Raw genomic sequence first — 20104 nt, 5'->3', positions numbered from 1 at the left:
ATTACATTGACACTCCCTGAGTTTTAGTGGAATGACACAAATCATCCTTCCATTTTTTACACCTACAAAAAACCTCTAATTTATATAGATGCATTACACTGACTATCCCTGCATGAGAAATAAGTGTGATATTTTAAATAAAAATGATAATAAATGTAATTAAGTTAAACCAAATATGATATATTATGGACACAAGTATAAATAGTATACGAGTCAACAAATTTTCATTATTTTTGGTACAAAATGCATCAATAATTCTAAGGATGTATTGTTTAAATCGCTCTTATACTATATTGTGACGAACAAAAAATAATGAAAATGTATTGGCTCGTATACTATTTGGACATGTTTTGACAATATATCATATTTTGTTTAACTTAATTACGTTTATCACCATTTTTTGTTTAACAAAACACATTTATTTCTACTCATGGGTAGTGGGTGTAATGTATGTATAAAAATTAGGAATTTTTTGTAAGCGTAAAAAACAGACGGGTGATTTGTGTAATAAAACTAAAATTTAGAGGTGTCAATGTAATTTACTCAAATAAAAATATAAAGATTCCTATATTATTAATAAAAAATAAAAATGAAATAAGATGGGTGTATACTTGAAGTTGTTATTGAAGGCACAATATAACAATAACAATGAGATATTTCATCATTTTTTTATGGAGTGAGTGATGAGATTTTGGTAGTTGGTGATTGCATTGAGGGGTGTAATGGTTCTGTTTTTGGTGCGATCATGCACTGAACCGAATAGAAGGATATAATTTGTTTTAGTTCATGTTGAAATTCTTCGTCGGAATTGAACTGGCCATCAACGATTTGGTTCAGTTTTATGATTTGTTTCTTTTTTATAAAAAAATACCACAATATTTCAAGTTTTATTCAATAAGACACATTTGTTCATTTCAATTACCATTTTAGCTAACAAACTAACATAAATACTCTAAAGTTTAAAACACAATTCATAAATATGATTGTATAACAAATCAAAATAAGTCATATGGAGAAACTTGACAAAAACTACTGCAATGAAAATGATTTAATAAGGTTAAAATGCCAATTATTGTTATATATTGATTATCATAGTAATAGCATCTTATTACTAATATGTTCTTATTTTTTAGATTGTCTTAAAGAAAAAAATGGTAGGCTACTCATATAACATCTCATACATCTATTTTGGGAATAGACTAGTAAATATTTAAGAATTAATACAAAATTGGCACGTATCCGTAGTTAAAAAAAAATTAGCAAAACTTTCATGATTTCATGTTAATAAAAGTGGACCTTTAATTATTATTATATTTGGCTAATATGCTTCATAATATGTTGTATATCAATTCTAAGCATGGTAAACATATTTATTTATGTTTTTCAATATCAGAATTTCAAATCAAATAAGCAATTATCATGAAGTAAGCATATATATCTACTTCTTTAGGAAGTAAGCAAACTCATGAACATATTTATTCTAGAAAAATGAAAATTCTCAACTTCTTACACGAACAAAATCACATAAATAAGGAGTCTCATGTAATTATAATTGTAAAAATAAATTCAAATTTAATAACAGCAAGATTACAACAAAACTAAATAGAAATAGATACAACTTTCATATCATGTATTAATAATAAGATCAATATATTTAAAAGAGTTAGATTCAAATCTAAAATACACTTTAGTCAATATGACATTTTCTTTGTTCATTAATGAAAATGTTTTTTAAACATGCAATTTGATTTGAGCGCTTCCTGAATCTCTAGAATCGCAAACTGAAGGCTACTTTAAAAGAGAACTGAATCATAAAGCCGAAACAGTCCACATTTTTTTATCTGATTTGGTTTGATCTCATCAATTTTGCAGTTAAAACCAGAATTACTTACATTAGTTGCTGCACTATGATGAACCATATATTTGAGGGTTGTGCAAATTGTTTGGAGACATTGCTGTGCTGGTATCTCTCACTTATTCACCAACCCCACCATGCTCAGATCTGGGTTTGTGTAGAATCTTATATGGTATGGTAGTGGAAATGGATATGGAAGAGTTCTGGCTAGATCCAGACCCAAAATGTGAAATTAAAAAGCATTATGAGTTGGGATAAAATTGGCAGAAAATATGACATTCCTCATTCCTTGCATTGAAATTTTTAAATTGTGTATGATTGTTAAAATATAATGTTGTTTGGTATTACCTAGAGTATCCCTCACCCGATAGGTAAGGAACTAAACTCTTGCTGAGTACATGGTTGTCCATTTCAACAAGTTTCGCTTCCAAGAATTGACCATTGACATTTTTTGTCATCCCGAAGATTAAGTGTAGCCTTATATTACTAGACCATCACCTTGCTAAAATATAGTGTAATAACATTATTATAATATGAACAATTCTTCATTGTAATAATTATCAAAGAAACAAAAAACTTAGTTTTTCCCATTTATCTTCAATTTGGTTTTCTCATTTATTACATGATACATAATTTAACAACCTAAACTTGAGATACTCTAAGCAAAGAACCATGACACTAGCTTAACCACGCAATCTCTTCAACAACCATTTTTTCCTTAATCTCTCGTCTAATTTCAAAAAAATACATGCCCTCTTATCATCAAAGCATAAATATTCACATGCTTCAATGATGAGATCATCATCAAATTCATCAATATTCTGTACCTTTTCAACCACTTCCTCCAAGCACACAGTCTTGTTACTTTCAGTCAATGAATCAGCTATCCGGCCAATATCCGCAGCCATAACACTCATCATTTGTAGCAGAACATCACTAGTCCGTCTCCTTTTCGATGGTTGTTTGGAATGTGACGATGAAGGCCTTGCTCCTGTCTGCTCAGATGAGCCCTGCACTTCGTCGCTGGCGTTATCATGGCTTGTCTCTTCATGATCTAACATCAGTGCTGGAGTTTCTGCAAGCTCTTCATAGTTAGGAGAAAGATTTACATCAGGCCTCTCATAGTTTTCCAACCAATTTCCACTTGTTTGCTCATTGGCAACAATCAAACCTAATTCATTGAAGTTCTCTATACATCTGCCTCTCAAATGCATAGCATCTGGATGTTTCTGAAAAAACATGGAGCAATAATGAATCAGAAATGTGTGTATATATATAAACATATATACATATATAACCTGTTGAGCACTGCAACCAGATAAAGGTAAAAAAAATGTGGTTGTGATCCTACAAATACGCCTTCAAATACATTTTTCAATGCCATAAATGATAATGACAAGTGATTGAATTGAAGATTATCAACAGATTAGGGGTTTATGAACATCCTGCAAGTGTTAACTAAAGTGATATAACAGCAATTTAGAATGTGTCTGTTTGTGCTTAGTTTGCAAGAAAAGCGCATTTTATTTTAAAAATCTCTTCTCACACATGCATAACCATTAGGATAAGATTTAGATGGGATAAAATCAATATATAAAATAAGCTAGTTTTCTGTTTTTCTATCAGAAGCTGATATGAGTAGAGCTTCTTCAAATATCAGGTTTCTGCTTTTCACATTTTAAACAGAAGTTTTTTTGCATCCAAACACATTAGTTTTGTTTATTGCAAAAATATCTACAAAAAAAGTCATTGTTCGTACTATCATAAAATCACTTTTTCAAAGCTTATCCAAATGCACACTGTATAGTGTATACAATCCAAAGTAACTTCTGAAACTAAAATTAATATGATGGAAGACGATTATACCTTAATGTATTCATTCCATTCTGAGTCAGTTGCAACCACCATTTTCTGTCCCTCGTCCCACTTGAATCCCCCCAGATACAGCATTTCCTTCACAAGATCATACTGTTTCTTCCATGTCTTCAACCGGTTCTTAATGTTTTCTATTGTTAAATTCAAGCCAAATCTCTCATTTAGAGCTGTTAGAGCAACTACATAAGCCGAGGTCTTGAAATTTTTCTCAAGCTTGTTTCCCATCATTACTTGATTGACCAGAAGCTCCGTTAAGCAATGATCCATCTCATCTGTCCATGTCACATACTTTACTTTCATCATTGCATTGCGAGTTCCGTGGCGGTTTGTCTCTTCAGCTTCCAAAACATCATCTATAGTCAAACTCATGTTGCCATTCAATGAAATATCTGGTGGATCAATGTGACCAATGATGACGCATAATTCATTGAAGTTTCTGATAACTCGTCCTTTAAGAACCCGAGCATCTGGATTTATCTGCTTTAGAAAGGTAAACTTATATAACCATCATAAAATTATAGTCATGCAAAATAATAAACGCCACATAGAAATTAAGAGTAGGATCATATTTACCTTGATATATTCATTCCATACAGAGTCATCTGCCATGACCATCTTTCGATTCTGATCCCATTCAAAGCTGCTATGTTTCAGAAGTTCCTTCAGAATATCATACTGTTTCTTCCATGTCTTGAGACGATTTTTAATATGTTCTTTCATCAAATGAAGCTGAAACTTTTCATTAATAGCCAACACAGCAGCTTCAAATGCAGCAGATTTTAATTTGTAGTCAAATTTGCTTCGGTTGCCTAGCCTAATTTGCTGCACGAGAACTGCACTTAGACAGCTGTCCATTTCGCTTGTCCATCTCATATGCTTCCCTCGATCTTTAACAATGGTATCATAGTTAAACGGGCAGGCACTTACAGCCTCCACATGCTCATCAGAAGGGAAAGACTCATTACGATGCAAAGGCTCGCTAAAATGGCCAAAGATTGTGCACAACTGATCGTAGTTCTCAAAAACTCTAGAACGGAAACTCCTTGCATCTAGATGTTTCTGGCATGATAGAAAAAATTAGTAACATGAAGTTACGCAATCTACAACCAGCTTTGAAATGTAAAATAGTGTTATCCAATCCTAATGCATAGCATCTGGTTTTGCAAATTAAATAGAAGTTAATAATTTGACCGCTCTGATTCTTAAACCATATTCTGAATTAAAACTAAATTGTTCAAATATGATGTTTGTAAACACAAAAATGAAACCCGAATGTCATGACGACATAAATTACATTTGAGATACCATTGATACTTGAAAGTAAGACATTGTTGAAAGAAGAGAAATTGTCTTAGACTACACATATGAAGACATAAATAAACCCTGTTGTAACAAAAACTAACATCACCTAAGCTGACATCGTGAGTAGTCTCATTGGTGCATGTGGTTGCTCGCTGAAGGTGGAGATGGCATAGGAGAGCACATGTCAGGGTGGCTTAGAGGGGGGTAGTGTCTTTAATGAAGAGATTACATTTTTAGTTTATTAATACAAGCTTTGCTCTTTTGGGTTCCCCAGAGCACTACTTAACAAGTGTACAAAACTGATATATAATTAGTGAATCATAAAAGTATTACAAATTCTTAATTATATATGTACACATATAAACATTTAATAAATAGGCAGGCTTGGTAGACTAAATAGGATTTTTCAAAAGTCTGGGATTTACCCTGCATAGTTAAATAGGCTTCTTAAAAAGCCTAAGCCTCTCTTGTTTTTTAAAATAAGTCAGGCCTTTGCAAACCAGAAATAGGCTAGGTTGTAGATCCCTTTAGGCTTCTGGCCTATTCCCACCCTTAGCAACGATCGGTATGGTGAGTTGCCAGTGGGAAAAGTGGCAGTTGCTGGCAGTGGGCAGTGGCAGGTTTTGTAGCTGGAGAGAGATACGAGTGCAGCAAAAGCACATGATAAAAGGGCTTAACCACAAAGTAGGTGGCTACGACGACAGCTGCAACGAAGGAAGAATAGATTGGTTGTGGAAGCAGAGTTCCCAGATCATAAGAAAGCTATGATACTAACTTGAATGAAAAAGGCTAAACATTATTTCTGAATACTCCATTGTACAGTGTTTCCTTACAATTTCTAGATCTGGAAACAATAACTGTTCTCCTAGAAGAGGGCTAAATCGATGGGAAGTAATAATCTTCATAATAACCATATAATTTACAATAATTACAAATAATACCCTGCTATGATGCACACAGGACCCTTAGAACACTTCTCTTTTCTTTTTTCGTACATAAAATAAAAGGCGCCACAGACCTACACTTATCATTTTAATTCATAGTCACTTGGAAGATAGAACTATTAGAACTTTAAAACAACAATATCTCTCACATTCTTTTATGATATTAAGTATTAATTTTTTATTTTTTATTTTAGATAATTAGAATGTGTTTTGTTGGATGTACTTCATGTTATAATTTTTGTATTTATTATAATATTCAACTTAAATTGAGATGTATTAATTATAGTTATCTAAGATTATATGGTTTTACTCTAGAAATAAAAATATGAAGGGCAAAATAGGAAAATAAAATCATGGTGGTAGTTATTTCAAGTTTTAGCTTTATATATAGTATAGATATAGATATAGATATAGATGTTCATAATTACTATAGTTTTATATTTATCCTTGTACTATTTGTAACATTCACATATTATCAATACTATAATAATTACTACAATATTAAACTTCTCCTTGTACTATTTGTAACATTCAAATATTATAAATAGGATAATAGAGAACAGTTCACTGACTAATTCACAAAATTTATGGTTTCTCTGATCCTTTCCCTCTCTCAACATAGTATAATGATCCTTAACTTATAGAATCTAATTTCAACCAAAGACATGAATGGCAGCAAATAATACATACTTCTGAAGAATCTTTCCATTTCTCTTGTTAGCATAGCCAATTTTTCACCAAATGACCATATATACTTCATATAACTCCACTTCAAATATTTCAAACAACTGACGGATGCAAAATTAAGTAACTAAACATCTCCAAGTGCATCTCTATTTACAGATGATGCCAAGCTTCTCTTACAAGCCTAAGAGGTAGTTTTAGTAACTGTCAGTAACTACCTCACTAACTAATTCTGATCAACAAAATCTTAATTAATACAAGTGAATATAAAGGTATTCACTAATACACCCCCTTGAAGGTAGTTTTAGTAATTGTCAGTAATTACCTCACTAACTGATTCTAATCAACAAAATCTTAATTAATACAAGTGAATAGAAAATTTATACCCCCCCCCCCTTCTTCTATTTCTCCTTGTTGAGCCAAGGTATAGTGATAAGCGTAAGCCACCCATAACCAGAGTATACACCCGCAGACAGCGAGCAAGAGGCACAACAACCATGGACCAGCAACACCCAAGGAACCAGGAGCCATGACCCAGGAGGGTGCAACCAGTAAAGAAGAGATGCAACCTTTGGAGCCAAACAGTATCAGATCTAGAACAATTACAAATGGAGACAGCCACAACCATTTTTGAAGAGACATGTTAATTAGGAATAGATGTTAAATGTAGTATAAATAGTAGCAAATCAGATTGGGGAGGGTGTGGAGAATTTAGGAAGAATTTGGGAATTGTGGAGAGTCAGACTCTCGAAAACCTGTGTTGTATAATTCCAGTATTATTAGTAAATTAATTCTATTTCCATCCCTTAAATTTCTGTTCATATTCTTTGTTCCTTTCATATAAGGATGAAGAGATAGAAGATAAAAAACTCAGAGGCACTTTCTGAAGTAAGTGAACTTGGATGTAGCTAGGGGTTTGGTCAATACATATATTGTCTAATATTTAGAGGGGATGTGTTTGACCGGGCTTTTGACTGAATTCTATCTCTGACAAAGAATAGATCCGGTTCAATATGCTTTGTTCTATTATGAAGCACTTGGCTATGTGCCATTGCCACAATGCTTAGATTATAACATAGGATTAGAGGTGCTTGATGAGCAAACTGAAGTTCTAATAGTTGAGATTCTATCCAAATTATCTCTTGAGAGGCCAAGGAAAAGCTTTTGTATTCAGCTTCAATGCTAGATCTTGAGATAGTTTGTTGTTTCTTGGACCACCATGTGACAATGTGGGTCCAACAAACACACAAGCACCTGAAATAGACTTCCTATCATCTGAATCTAAAGCCCAATCTGCATCACAGCATGCAAGCATAGGTAGAGGCAGGGATGAGGTAGTTGGTTTGACATTAAGTCCAAATGCTGATGTCCCTTGTAAATACTTCAGAGTCCTCTTCAATGCACTCTAGTGATGTTGCATAGGTTGACTCATAAATTGGCATACCTTTTTAACACTAAATGCAAGGTCAGGTCTCGTCACAGTGGCATACTATAGTGTACCAACCACAGACCTATAGAGACTAGGATCATTAAAAGGATTAGATCTTGTTTTGGTTAGTTTACTGGTTGCACCCATGGGAGTAGGTATAGGTTTAGCCTGACTCATGTTGGCTCTATGAAGAAGGTCTTTAATATACTTAGTTTGAGAGAGAAAGAGAGAACCATCTGAAAGATGTTTGACTTCAATACCAAGAAAATAGTCCAGCAAGCCCAGCTTCATGAGAGCAAAGGTAAAACTAAGTTTATCAATAATAGTGTGAACATATGAGGTGATGATTTAGTAACAACGATGTCATCCACTTATACCAGAATAAAAAGTTTGTATGTAGAAGTGATGAGAATGACGAAAGAGTTGTCACACTTACTATTATGAAAACGTAGACTAAAGAGGGTACCTTTGAGTCTTTCAAACCATTGTCCATGGGCTTGTTTTAACCCATATAGAGACTTGTATACTATATTTTTGTCACCAATAGGCTGAACCATGTAAACTTCTTCATTAAGAATGTCATGTAGAAAAGCATTGTTGATGTATAATTGTTCTAGTGCCCATTTGTATGTAACAGCAAGGCTAAGAAGAATTTTGATGGTTACAAGTTTGACAACAGGAGAAAAGGTTTCATTGTAATCCACTCCTTCCTTTTGATGAAATCCTTTGGCTACCAACCTAGCCTTATATCTATTGATTGTGCCATTTGGATTTTCCTTAACCCTAAATACCCACTTAGAGCCAATAGTTTGTTTGTGAGACGGAAGAGGAACCAAAGACCAAGTCCCCATCTTTAGTAATGTATCATACTCCTCTTGCATAGCATTTTTCCAGACAGGGTCAAGTAAGGCTTCTTTAGTTGTGCAAGGTTCAGTGTGAGTAAGAAGTGCAACCCTGACCATGTGTCTAGGAATGATTGATTTATCAATTCCAGATTTAGACCTACTGACCATAGGATGAGAGGACTGTGGTGATGGACTGGGAGAAGAATCAGAAGAAGTAGTAGAGGGAACTAGATTACTCAAGGGTGAAGAAGAGGTATGACTAGGAGATAAGGTAGGAGATGGAGACTCAACAATGGGAGTGGAACAAGAAGTAGATAAAGGAGAATGGTGAGGCAAATTGGGTGAGATAGATGGAGCAGTGGAGGACACCATAGGTATATTGGGACAATGAGTAGGAGAATGATGAATTGGTGGAAAACGGTGATTATGAGATGTTGGGAGTAGAGATAGAACTAGGTAAAGGAAGGGATGATGATTTAGCATATGGGAAAGAAAACACATTAAACACAACATCTTTGAATATATATATTCATCCAACTTTGGAGAGATATTTATAACCTTTGTGAGTAGTAGAATATCCTAGGAAGGTATATTCAGATGACCTGAGTTCCAATTTATGTGAATTTATATGGCTTAAGTGATGGGAAATAGAAACAACCAAAGACTTTAAGAAACTTGTATTCAGGGAGAGTGTGAGAGAGGAGATAATAGGGAGAATGAATACACAACAGTGGTGAAAGCAAACTCCCAAAATTTTATAAGAAGACAAGCATGAGTCAATAAGGCAAGACCAGTTTCAACTATATGCCTATGTTTTCTCTCAACAGTTTCTTGTTGATGATGAGTGTGAGGACATGACACTCTATGATGTATACCTAAGGAGTTAAGTAAATTAGTGAAGGGTCTAACCCCATTCAGTCTGGACAGCCTTTATTTTCTTGTGAAACTGTGTGTCAACCATTGTTAAGAAATGTTGAAAACCAGTGAGTGTATCTAATTTTAGTTTAAGAAGATAAAGCCAAGTATGTCTAGTATGAGCATCAACAATGGATAAGTAGTATCTAAAACCAGACTTAGAGTGAATGGGAGCTGGTCCCCAAAGGTCCAACTATATTAGATTAAAGGCATTCTCATACACATTAGTGGAAGCATTAGAATGAAGTTTGTGAGCTTTTTTAGCACAATAACATGCTGAATAGAAATCTAAAGTAGTTTTATTAGCATGAGGTAGGTTACATTTAGTTAGAACATTATTGACAACAGCCTCATGGACATGTCCTAGTCTACAATGCCATAGAAAATAAAATGTAAAACTAGACTTAGACATATTAGAAGCAGGTTGACTTGATGCAGGCCTAGAAATCAAGTTGGGAAATGCATAGAAACCCTCTGAGGTGAGAGATCCTTGTAGCATAACTTGAACAGAACCCTGTGATTTGACAAGAAAAAAATTAGGATGAAATTCAAAGTAGCATGAATTATCCTTAGCAAATTGAGACACACTCTTAAGGTTCTTAGTGATAGTAGGAACAAGTAAAAGAGACAAAGAGACGTTAGGTTGAATAGAAGACTCAAAATAAGTGTTACCAACATTAGTAATAGGGGCTTTGAGCCATTATCCGTGTAAATGTGTTCTAGACCAAATTGCTCACTAGGTTCATGCAAAAGAGTGGCATATGAAGTGAGGTGATCGGTGGCTCCTGAGTCAGGATACCACATAGCAGGATACCACATAGCAACCCTTGGATCAGTGTTCTCCCCAGCAGCATTCACATTCATAGCATAGGAGGAGGATGATGCATTAGTATAAGGTGCTCCTCCATAAGGCAATGAGGAAGGCATGTTTCTGTAATGTTGATGTTGGAGGCCACTAGGAATAGGACCGGCAGAAGGATGAGAGGGATAAGTGTGAGGCAATGTAGATGAATATCCCCTGTGTCTAGGTGCAATGGGATAATGCATTACTGGTGCATGTGAAGTACCATAAGGATGATAGTAGCTGGAGGCAAAGAAATATGTTGGATTCAGAGAAACGTGATGATTATCATAAGGAGCATAATAGCACCAGGATATATATCATGCCCAGCACAATTGCAGTAGTTGCAAAAATAACTAGTGGACCTTGGTGAGTACCTTCCTGGACATGGATCACAACCACCACATCTTCCATACGTCCTCCTCTTGTTTGTGATGGAAAACCAGGGTTAAAACTGCCATAAGGTCTTGGAAGAGAGGAGAAAGGAGAAGCAGCAGTGGTAGGAGTTGAATTAGGTGGCGTTGTGACAGAATTAGGAGATTGTGAGGGAGATGATGTTGCTGCCACATTAGCAGATAAAGCATCAGAAAAAGATTTCTGCTTATTCCTTACCAACCTTGATTCAAAAGTGAGTAAAAACTGTTCTAGATCATTCACTGAAGGAGGATGCAGCTGACTTTCAATAGTAGTAACAACAGGCTGAATCTTCATTCAAGCCGTCCAAAATACAATCCACATGCTCTTCAAGAGAGATAAGAGTGCCAATAGAGATAAGAGTGCCAATAGAGATAAGAGAATCAGTGAGAACCTTGAATTCGAAAAGAATTCAGAAATGGATAAAGAACCTTGAGAGAGAGAGAATGAATTGAGTGCGCAATTGACGACTCCTTGCTTTAATGTGTGAATTGCAAAAGGCATACAACTCATTCCATAACTGCCATGAGTAAACACAACCTACAACACGAGGTTGCAATGATTCTGAAATTGAGTTGAGAAACCATGAAAACATGGCCTGATCTTGCTCCTCCCATCTGGAAAATGCAGGATTCATGTGATTGAGGCCACAATCAGAAGCAGTGAGAAAACGTAGAGGTACGTCAGTGGAATTGATGAACCTTAGGGCACGATTTGATTTGACCATAGCAAGCATGAATTGGCTTCATGTGAGGTAATTCTTTTCAGTAAGTTTCGTACCTGGAACTTGCAATGAAAGTGATGGAGAATGCACATGAATTGGTCCAGCAGAAGCAGAAACTGGTGGAGAAGAAAATGGATCCACAGCAGGATCAGTAGCAGTGGCCATTGGCGCGATTGATACCATATAAACTTCAGTAAATTGCTGAAAGTTGAAGAACTGAGAGAGATTGATAGAGAGATGATGAGAGAGAAAGAGAGAAAAGGAAAGTGGTAACTTCCAATCCTTGATATTATTTCAGATTATGAAAATTTGATACAATGAATTAGAAGTGCATCTCTATTTATAGATGATGTCAAGCTTCTCTTACAAGCCTAAGAGGTAGTTTTAGTAACTGTCAGTAACTACCTCACAACTGATTCTAATCAACAAAATCTTAATTAATACAAGTGAATAGAAAGCTATTCACTAATAAAGTCAAAACCAACACCTGTAATTAAATTACATCCCAGAATCAAATCCCTCCAAAACACTGGAATATACCTAATATATAAAATAATATTTTATTGGTTATCACTATTATCAAATTCTATACAAGGGAAGTTTACCATGGAATCTCCTCTATTGCTGCAGGTTTGACAATATTAACCCGATAAAATCAACATTAAGCTGAACATTGATCTTTCATGATTTGAACAAGTCCATTTAATAAACATTCCTAAAATCTTTGAACTTCAAAGTCAAAATGTTTCTATATTTATTGTCACATCAAGCTCAACGGTACTATATGACATGCCAAAAACTTGCCAAATGCTTACCTAGGAGAGGAATCACTTCTAAAAGGCCTCTACAAAAAAAGATTCTTAATCACTATGTCAACACTCACAGATACATAAGTAAAGGTGGCCCAGTGTACGAGGCTCCCAACTAGTTGGGTCTTGGGAGATTAGATGTATGCATCCCTACTCTCAAAAGTGAAAAGGCTGCTTCCAGGATTTGAATCCATGACCTCCATGTCACAAGGCAAACAACCTTACTATTGTGCCGCAAAAAGAAATTATTTGCAATGACACCTTAATCATTCTTTGAGCATATTTTGTCCATGCAAGACAAAATCATCCAAGCAAAAACTTCCGAAATTAAATATTCATAGCTATTGTCTATTGATGGGATGACCAGGGTCAAAAGACAATAATTTTGAATTTCAGGAGGTTTAGACTTGAACTTAAAACACAAAAACTACTAGTTGTAAATTGATATATAATGGTCCTATAAGTAACAACTTACCTGGATATAGTCATTCCATGTAGAATCATTTGCAGTGACCATTTTCCTTGTTTCATCCCACTTAAATCCAGCATGAGAAAGAATTTCCTTTAGTTGTTCATATTGTTTCTTCCAAGTTTTAAGACGGTTTTTAATGTTGTATTTTGTAAGATGAAGCCCAAATTTTGCATTTAAAGCTGAAACAGCTGTATCATATGCTTCTGTCTGCAAAACCTTATCTACTTTAAGCCCTCTCCTCACTTGGTCCGCAAGAATCCTTCCAAGCCAATGGTCCATTTCTTGTGTCCACCTCAGACTTTTGGCCTGGTTTCCATAAGTCTGTATTTCAGACACAAAGGAAACATCTAGATCCCCCTTATCAACTGTCAAGTTTAGACCAATTTCTGTAAAATTTTCAGAAAAGCTTGCAATTTCTTGATCATTTCCAAGAATTATACATAACTTGTCAAAATTTTCAATGGGCTTTGCTCGGAAAATCCTGGCATCAGGGTGTGCCTGCAAGAAACATATGAATATCAGATGACCAACATAAAACTGCAAACTGGTGGAGTGCATATCATATCACAGATAACGAGATTACCTTGATGTAATCATTCCACACAGAATTATCTGCAGTAACCATCTGTTGGGTCTCATTCCAGACAAATCCTCGATGAGCAAGGATTTCCTTCAAAACTCTAAACTGCTTCCTATATGTCTTTAGCCGGTTTTTTATGTGTTGTTTTGTCAAATACAAACCAAACTTTGCATTTAACACTTTCAATGCAGCTGCAAATGCCGCAGGCTTCAAGATGTCATCTACTTTGTTCCCCATTTTCACTTGCTCAGCAAGTACATCAACGAGACAATAGTCCATTTCACTTGTCCAGACCATGTACTTCTCTTTGACATTAGAACTACGAGTCTGGTATGCTTTTGGATGCATCCCTGAAAATCCATATGATACACTATTATACTTTTGCTTCTTGTGAATTAAGGGGAAGAAAAACATAGAGTGCCACACTTAGTGATCATCAGAAGACTCAGTAAAACCATCAGTAATACGTGCAGAATCATCAAAAGATAGTGTCACACTTACTGGTCAACAAAAAATATAGTGTCACACTATGAGATATGCCAGAAATACGTGCAGGATCATCAGTAAAACCATCATACTTACTGATCATCAATGAATTGATCGGATTAACCAACTAATGAAAATTTCCTAAAAGACTCAGTAACATCACTAACTAATGAAAATTTCCTAAAATTAAAAAATAAAATAATAAGTGATTAGCAGAGAGTGTGAATAGACTATTGAAAGTGCACCCCTATGAATGGATCAAGTCCAACAATGTAGAATACATAAAGAGCAAAACATAGCTGCATGTGAATCCCAAACAATCAAGAGTATAATATCTATGCACTGTTCTTGAAGAGTCAATGATGATTAAATATAAATGGTGAATGATGCAGTGATAGTGTATAGAACTCATACATTGTCAAGGCATACATCTTTTTTTTTTCAACAACCAAACCAAAAATAAGAAGTGTAATATGTTCGTGTAAAGATTTATACACAATGAGTACATCATCCACCATTCATCTGTAATACTTATACTCAAGACTCTGATTAGATATTAACAGTGAATGATGATGATGGTCTTAAAAAACTCTTACGATGTCGTGGATACATTTTTCTCTCTCTCTGTCTCCGAAATAAGACCCAAGGATGGGTACCAAGACTAGAAGTACAGTACCAAAGAAAACAGACACAGTTTCAGTCAAGGCTAAAAGCCACAATTCAAGAACTCGTAAGAAATTTCAAAGGGAATTGAAGCGAAAACCCAAAATGTAAATGTGAAATTTGCATAAACCAAAGTAGTTAATCAAAATTAAAAAGAAGAAAGAGAGAGCCACCTGTCATGGTCACCGGAATTTGAATTCCGGTGGATAACACCGCCGCAAGGAGAGGCACTTTCGTTGATGAATCGGAAGCAGGGTGCGTCTCCGTTTAATAACAAAAGGTAAACACAGAATGCATAGTTGCATATACGTAAAGTTTAACAAGAGTTGTTAACAAATTAGAAAATTAAACAGAGATTTTTTATTTTATTATTTTATCATTTAATATCTCATATTTGCATATATGACGTAGGATTGGCTGATTCAACATATTAAGCAAGGACTAGAGTTCAACTCTTAAAAAATTTATATTAGAAAGGATATCACCATTATACTATAGATGTTCCCTTTATATACATTTGATATTCAATTAGTAATGTATTATTAGAAAAAAAATGTATCCACTAGTAATTTAAAAGTTTTATATATTATAATTATATAATTCACCATTCATATTTAATTATTGTTGATTTTTCAAAAAAAATAGTTCAAATAAATGGTAGATGATATAGTGATTGTCTACAAATATTTACACTAAAATGCATAGATATTATATTATGAGAAAAAATGTATGCATAGTCAATAGTCAATGTAAGAGTTTTATATATTGTCAGTTCATCATCCATTATTCATGTTATATTTCATTTTTGTAAAAAATAAATGGAAGCATAAAAATTCTCGATGAAGGTTCATGTGATCTAATGCCTTGGAAGTGTTGTGATGCTTTGATCAAAGGTTGGGTAACAATAGTCATCGAAAAGAAGATAAGGAATAACGTAAAATACGCTAACAGTGCTGAAGAAATCTGGAAGAACTTGGAGGAGCGTTTTGGTAAAGAAAGTGCTTATCGGGCTTATGAACTCAAGTGTCCGTTCACCACCACATGTCAAGAAAGGGCCTCAATCTCTACCTATTATATAAAGTTGTGAGGACTCCGGGATGAAATCCAATTTGTTTCGCTCATGCCGAAATGTACTTGCGGGAAGTGTACATGCAACATTGGAAGAAAATTAATTGAAACTAAAGAAAAGGAACGACTCTATGAGTTCTTAATGAGATTGGATGATAGTTTTAGATCCATTAAAACTCGGATTTTATCTATGAAATCAACATCAGGCCTGAGTTCAGCTTATCATATAGTGTTGGAGGATGAACAACAAAGGATCATCTCCGTCGGAAGCAAACTCATTCCCAAAGTTGTTGTTTTCCAAAACTATTCTCATAATCGTGGATCTAAAAAGGAAACCCTACTACTGAAAAACAACTTTCAGAATCGTCAACATGAAAGGGAGGGTAAGGTAGAGGATTTGATCTTCCATTATGATGTACTTGTTGTGGTCGTTACAGATATGATTTCGGACGGTGTTTCAAATAAATTGGTTACCCAGAATGGTGGCCGACTAGGAAGGGAAATATGGTGTCGGAATGACTAATTGAAAGAAAAGGAAATCATAAGGCAGCACATGTTAATGTCGACTCAAGTCCAATTATGGGCTAAAGGTTGAGCAATGTGTTAAGTTGATACACCACTATTCATATATTGATGGCTAGGCCTCAGAAAATGCCTCACCTTCTGCCAACATGGTTGGTAAGATGGTTTTAAATAATACTCGGATGATAGACACAAGTGTTATTGAACATATAACATGTGATAAAAACATGTTGGAAGATGAGCGAAAGTATAATAATGACATGCCAGTCACTATTCCTAATGGATATGTTGTGCCCGTACATGGAGTTGGGAGTTCGGTCCTACCGGATGGTTTGAAATTCAATGATGTTATGCATATTCCTAAATTTAAGTGTAATTTACTCTTAGTTAGTAGAATGATAAGAAACTTGAATGTTAACATTTTTTCAGATTTTTGCATAATGCAAGACTTATGCTTGAGGACCCTAATTGATATGGGTAGGTGCAACAATGGTATATACTACTTGGAGCTAACCACAAATAAAGTAATAGTAATAGTAGTTTCGATTAATGCAGAAGTTTGGCACAGAAAATTGGGTCATGCTTAAAATTCTAAGCTTCATGAAATAGAGTTCTTGGGTAATTATAATAGAACCTTTGACATTGAGCCATGTGATTCATGTGTAAAGGCTAAGCATACACGTTTTCAATTTTGTGGTGGTTCAATAAAACCAGTTGCTTGTTTTGACTTATTACACTCTGACATTTGGGGCCTTATCGTGTCCCCTCATTTTACGGAGTGCATTATTTCTTGTCAATTGTTGATGGTTTTAGTTGTGTTGTGCGGATTTACTTGATTAAACATAAATCTATGCGAGTGAATGTTTACAGGCCATTTAAAAAATGGTGGACACACAATTCGGGGGAAATGTCAAGAGGATAAGGAGTGATAATGATGAGAGTTCACTTCAAATTGAATGATGAGCTTTTATATTGAGCATGGAATTATGTTAGAAACTACTTGCACTTGCACTTGCACTTCATAACAAAACGAGGTACTTGAAAGAAAACTTAGACATATCCTTGAAATAGCACGAGCATTAAGATTTCAGGAAAATTTACCCATTGGTTTTTATGGTGGATGAGTTTTAATAGCAACATACATCATAAATAGACTTCCTTCTAAGGTTGTTGGAAATAAAATATCATATGAAATCTTATTTGGCAAAAGACCCATTTGTGAACATATGTGAGGCTTTGCTTATCTTGTTTATGAACATTATAATAAAACAGGGGAGACAAATTTGAGGTAAGAGGGAGACATTGCATTTTTGTTTGTTATCTACAAGGACAAAATGGGTATTGTATGTATGACTTGGAGGCAAGGAAGATTGTGACATCAAACGATATGAAATTTGTTGAAAACAATTTTCCTTTTGAGGAAATAACTTTGGATGAAATTCCCAAAGTAAATGAGGATATGAGTAGCTTTGAAGAGAGCTTGCCAGTTGCCATGGATGACAAAACTAATATAGGTCCTTTATCTGCTTCCGCCAACACACAATATGAAGACGGGGAGGAAGGCTTGAGTATGGATGGTGGTGATCAAACAATCAACCATGGAATTGAAGAAAATGATGTTGTATTGAGCCAAGGTGGTGTTGACCAAATGGTCAATAGTGGATCAGAATATGCTAACAATGAATTGGATCAACAACCTCTGCGCAATAAATTAGAATAGGTCAAAGCCAAACCAAAAAAACTTGGTGATTATGTCACTCGTTTACCCTCCATAGACCATTCGCCACCCACAACCAATCAAGGATCCTAGATGGTACATTATCTCTCCCATTATGTTTCTTATGAAAAAAAATTCTAGTTCTCATAAGGCTTACTTGCTTGTCATCACATCATTCGATCAAGCAAAACATTTCCACCATGTAGTAAAAGAACTTTGATGGAGAGAAGCGATGCAGAAGGAGATTGATGCACTTGAACAAAATGGGACTTGGACCCTTGAACATTTCCACCCGGAAAGCATGTTGTGGACCCCAAATGGGTGTGCGAAATGAAATATAAACCCAACGAGAAGGTGGAGTGATACAAGGCATGAATCATGGCAAAAAGATTCCCTTAAGTGGAGGGGATCGATTTTCATGAGACATTTGCTCTGGTAGCAAAATTGGTCATTGTATGTAGCTTACTCGGTTACTACGAAAAAACATTGGGTCATTCATCAATTAGATGTCAACAATGCTTTCTTGTATAGAGATCTCCAAGACGATGTTTACATGAAAAATTCACAAGGATTCTCAAAGGCAAGAGACATTAGAGTGTGTCGTTTAAGAAAATCATTTTGCGGTTTACATTAGGCATCCCGAAATTAGAATTGCAAGTTCACATGTGCTATCCTAGAAGCTGGTTTTCATCAATGTCGTGTTGATCATTCTCTTTTTATCTACAAGAGAGACCTAACTTATGTTTCTACCTTTATATACATTGATGATGTCATTGTGATAGACAATAGTGATGCAAAGATTGATGAAGTAAAGAAATACCTTGATGAATATTTTAGTACAAAAGACTTGGGGCCTTTGAAATATTATCTTGGAGTTTAAGTAGCACGTACCGTTGATGGACTCGTTCTCAGTCAGAGGAAATACACCTTGGACATCTTAGAAGAGAATGGGTTGTAGGTTTGTCGTTCTGGTACCTTTCCCATGAACAAAACATTTATTTGGATGCAGTACTTGATACTCTACCAGTAGACATCGTCCAATATTGATGATTAATTAGTCGCTTACTATACATACAAGTCACTAGACTTTCCCTTAATTTTGTAGTAAATATGCTCACCCAATTTTGTCTAGTCCACAACAAATCTACATGGATGCAACAACAAGAGTTTTGAGATATATCAAAATCAACACCCAGACAAGGCATTTTTCTTGCCATCCACTAGAGGTTTGACTTTGACTACATTTTGTGATGTTGATTGGGGAGGTTATTTACTTACTCGACGCTCCCATAATAGATACATGATCATGTTTGGAGGTGCACCAATATCTTGATGCACTAAGAAGTAGTTTGTTGTTTCTCGATCCTCGGTTGAAGCAGAATATCAAGCAATGGCCACGACAATGAATGAAATCTTATGGGTGCAATGGCTATTACATGACTTTGCAGCGCCACCAGTTGGGCCTACTTCACTTTATTGCAACAATCAAGTGGCAACACACATAGCCGACAACTTTGTCTTTCACGAACATACTAAACATGTTGAAATGGATTACTATTTTGTTTGTGAAAGAGTTGAACCTCTTAAAGTCCATCATTTATACATTGATACAAAAAATGAGATAGTAGACATCTTCACCAAACCACTTGGAACTGAACACTTTCGCTTCTTGTCGAGCAAGTTGGGTGTTCGTGATCATCACGCTTCAACTTGAGATGGAGTGAAGGAAATAATATCTTCCTTATTTATCCACATTATTGGAAATTAGCTATTTTAGGATATTATATAATTTGTTCCAATCTCTTCTTTATCTTGTTCCAATGTCTTCTTTATTTTGTGGGATTGAGTTACATTATCTCAGATATTTTATTATCTATTTATTCACATAATCATAGTGAATAAATGAGTCTCCTAATTTTATCAAAACACACAATCACTTCATTTGTTTATATTTTTATA

The 20104-nt window shown here is 35.0% G+C and overlaps 1 protein-coding gene across 2 annotated transcripts; it reads right to left on the bottom strand.

The window, feature by feature from the left end:
• Positions 2412-15153, bottom strand: LOC109346033 (L10-interacting MYB domain-containing protein-like). 2 transcript variants are annotated; one of them, XM_019585382.1, is made up of 6 exons: positions 15012-15153; positions 13693-14039; positions 13113-13607; positions 4304-4789; positions 3722-4210; positions 2412-3084 (listed from the first exon to the last, which is right to left on the bottom strand). In XM_019585382.1, exons 1-6 carry the CDS (start codon positions 15016-15018, stop codon positions 2539-2541), a joined length of 2370 nt encoding a protein of 789 aa, XP_019440927.1. In that variant the 5' UTR covers positions 15019-15153; the 3' UTR covers positions 2412-2538. The 2 variants fall into 2 exon arrangements, with proteins under 2 accessions (XP_019440927.1, XP_019440928.1); XM_019585383.1 differs by having other exon boundaries at positions 2539-3084; positions 3722-4207.

This window comes from Lupinus angustifolius, chromosome LG04 (assembly GCF_001865875.1).
Source record: "Lupinus angustifolius cultivar Tanjil chromosome LG04, LupAngTanjil_v1.0, whole genome shotgun sequence".
In the NCBI taxonomy this organism is placed as follows: Eukaryota; Viridiplantae; Streptophyta; class Magnoliopsida; order Fabales; family Fabaceae; genus Lupinus; species Lupinus angustifolius.
Note: the sequence above shows the minus strand (reverse complement) of the source record. Positions and strands in the feature narration are given on the sequence as shown.

Coding starts and splice junctions, on each gene's coding strand:
- LOC109346033 (XM_019585382.1), bottom strand. Junction 4,790..13,112: donor CATGGAATGACTATATCCAG/GTAAGTTGTTAC, acceptor CTATCATGCCAG/AAACATCTAGATGCAAGGAG. Junction 4,211..4,303: donor TATGGAATGAATATATCAAG/GTAAATATGATC, acceptor ACCTTTCTAAAG/CAGATAAATCCAGATGCTCG.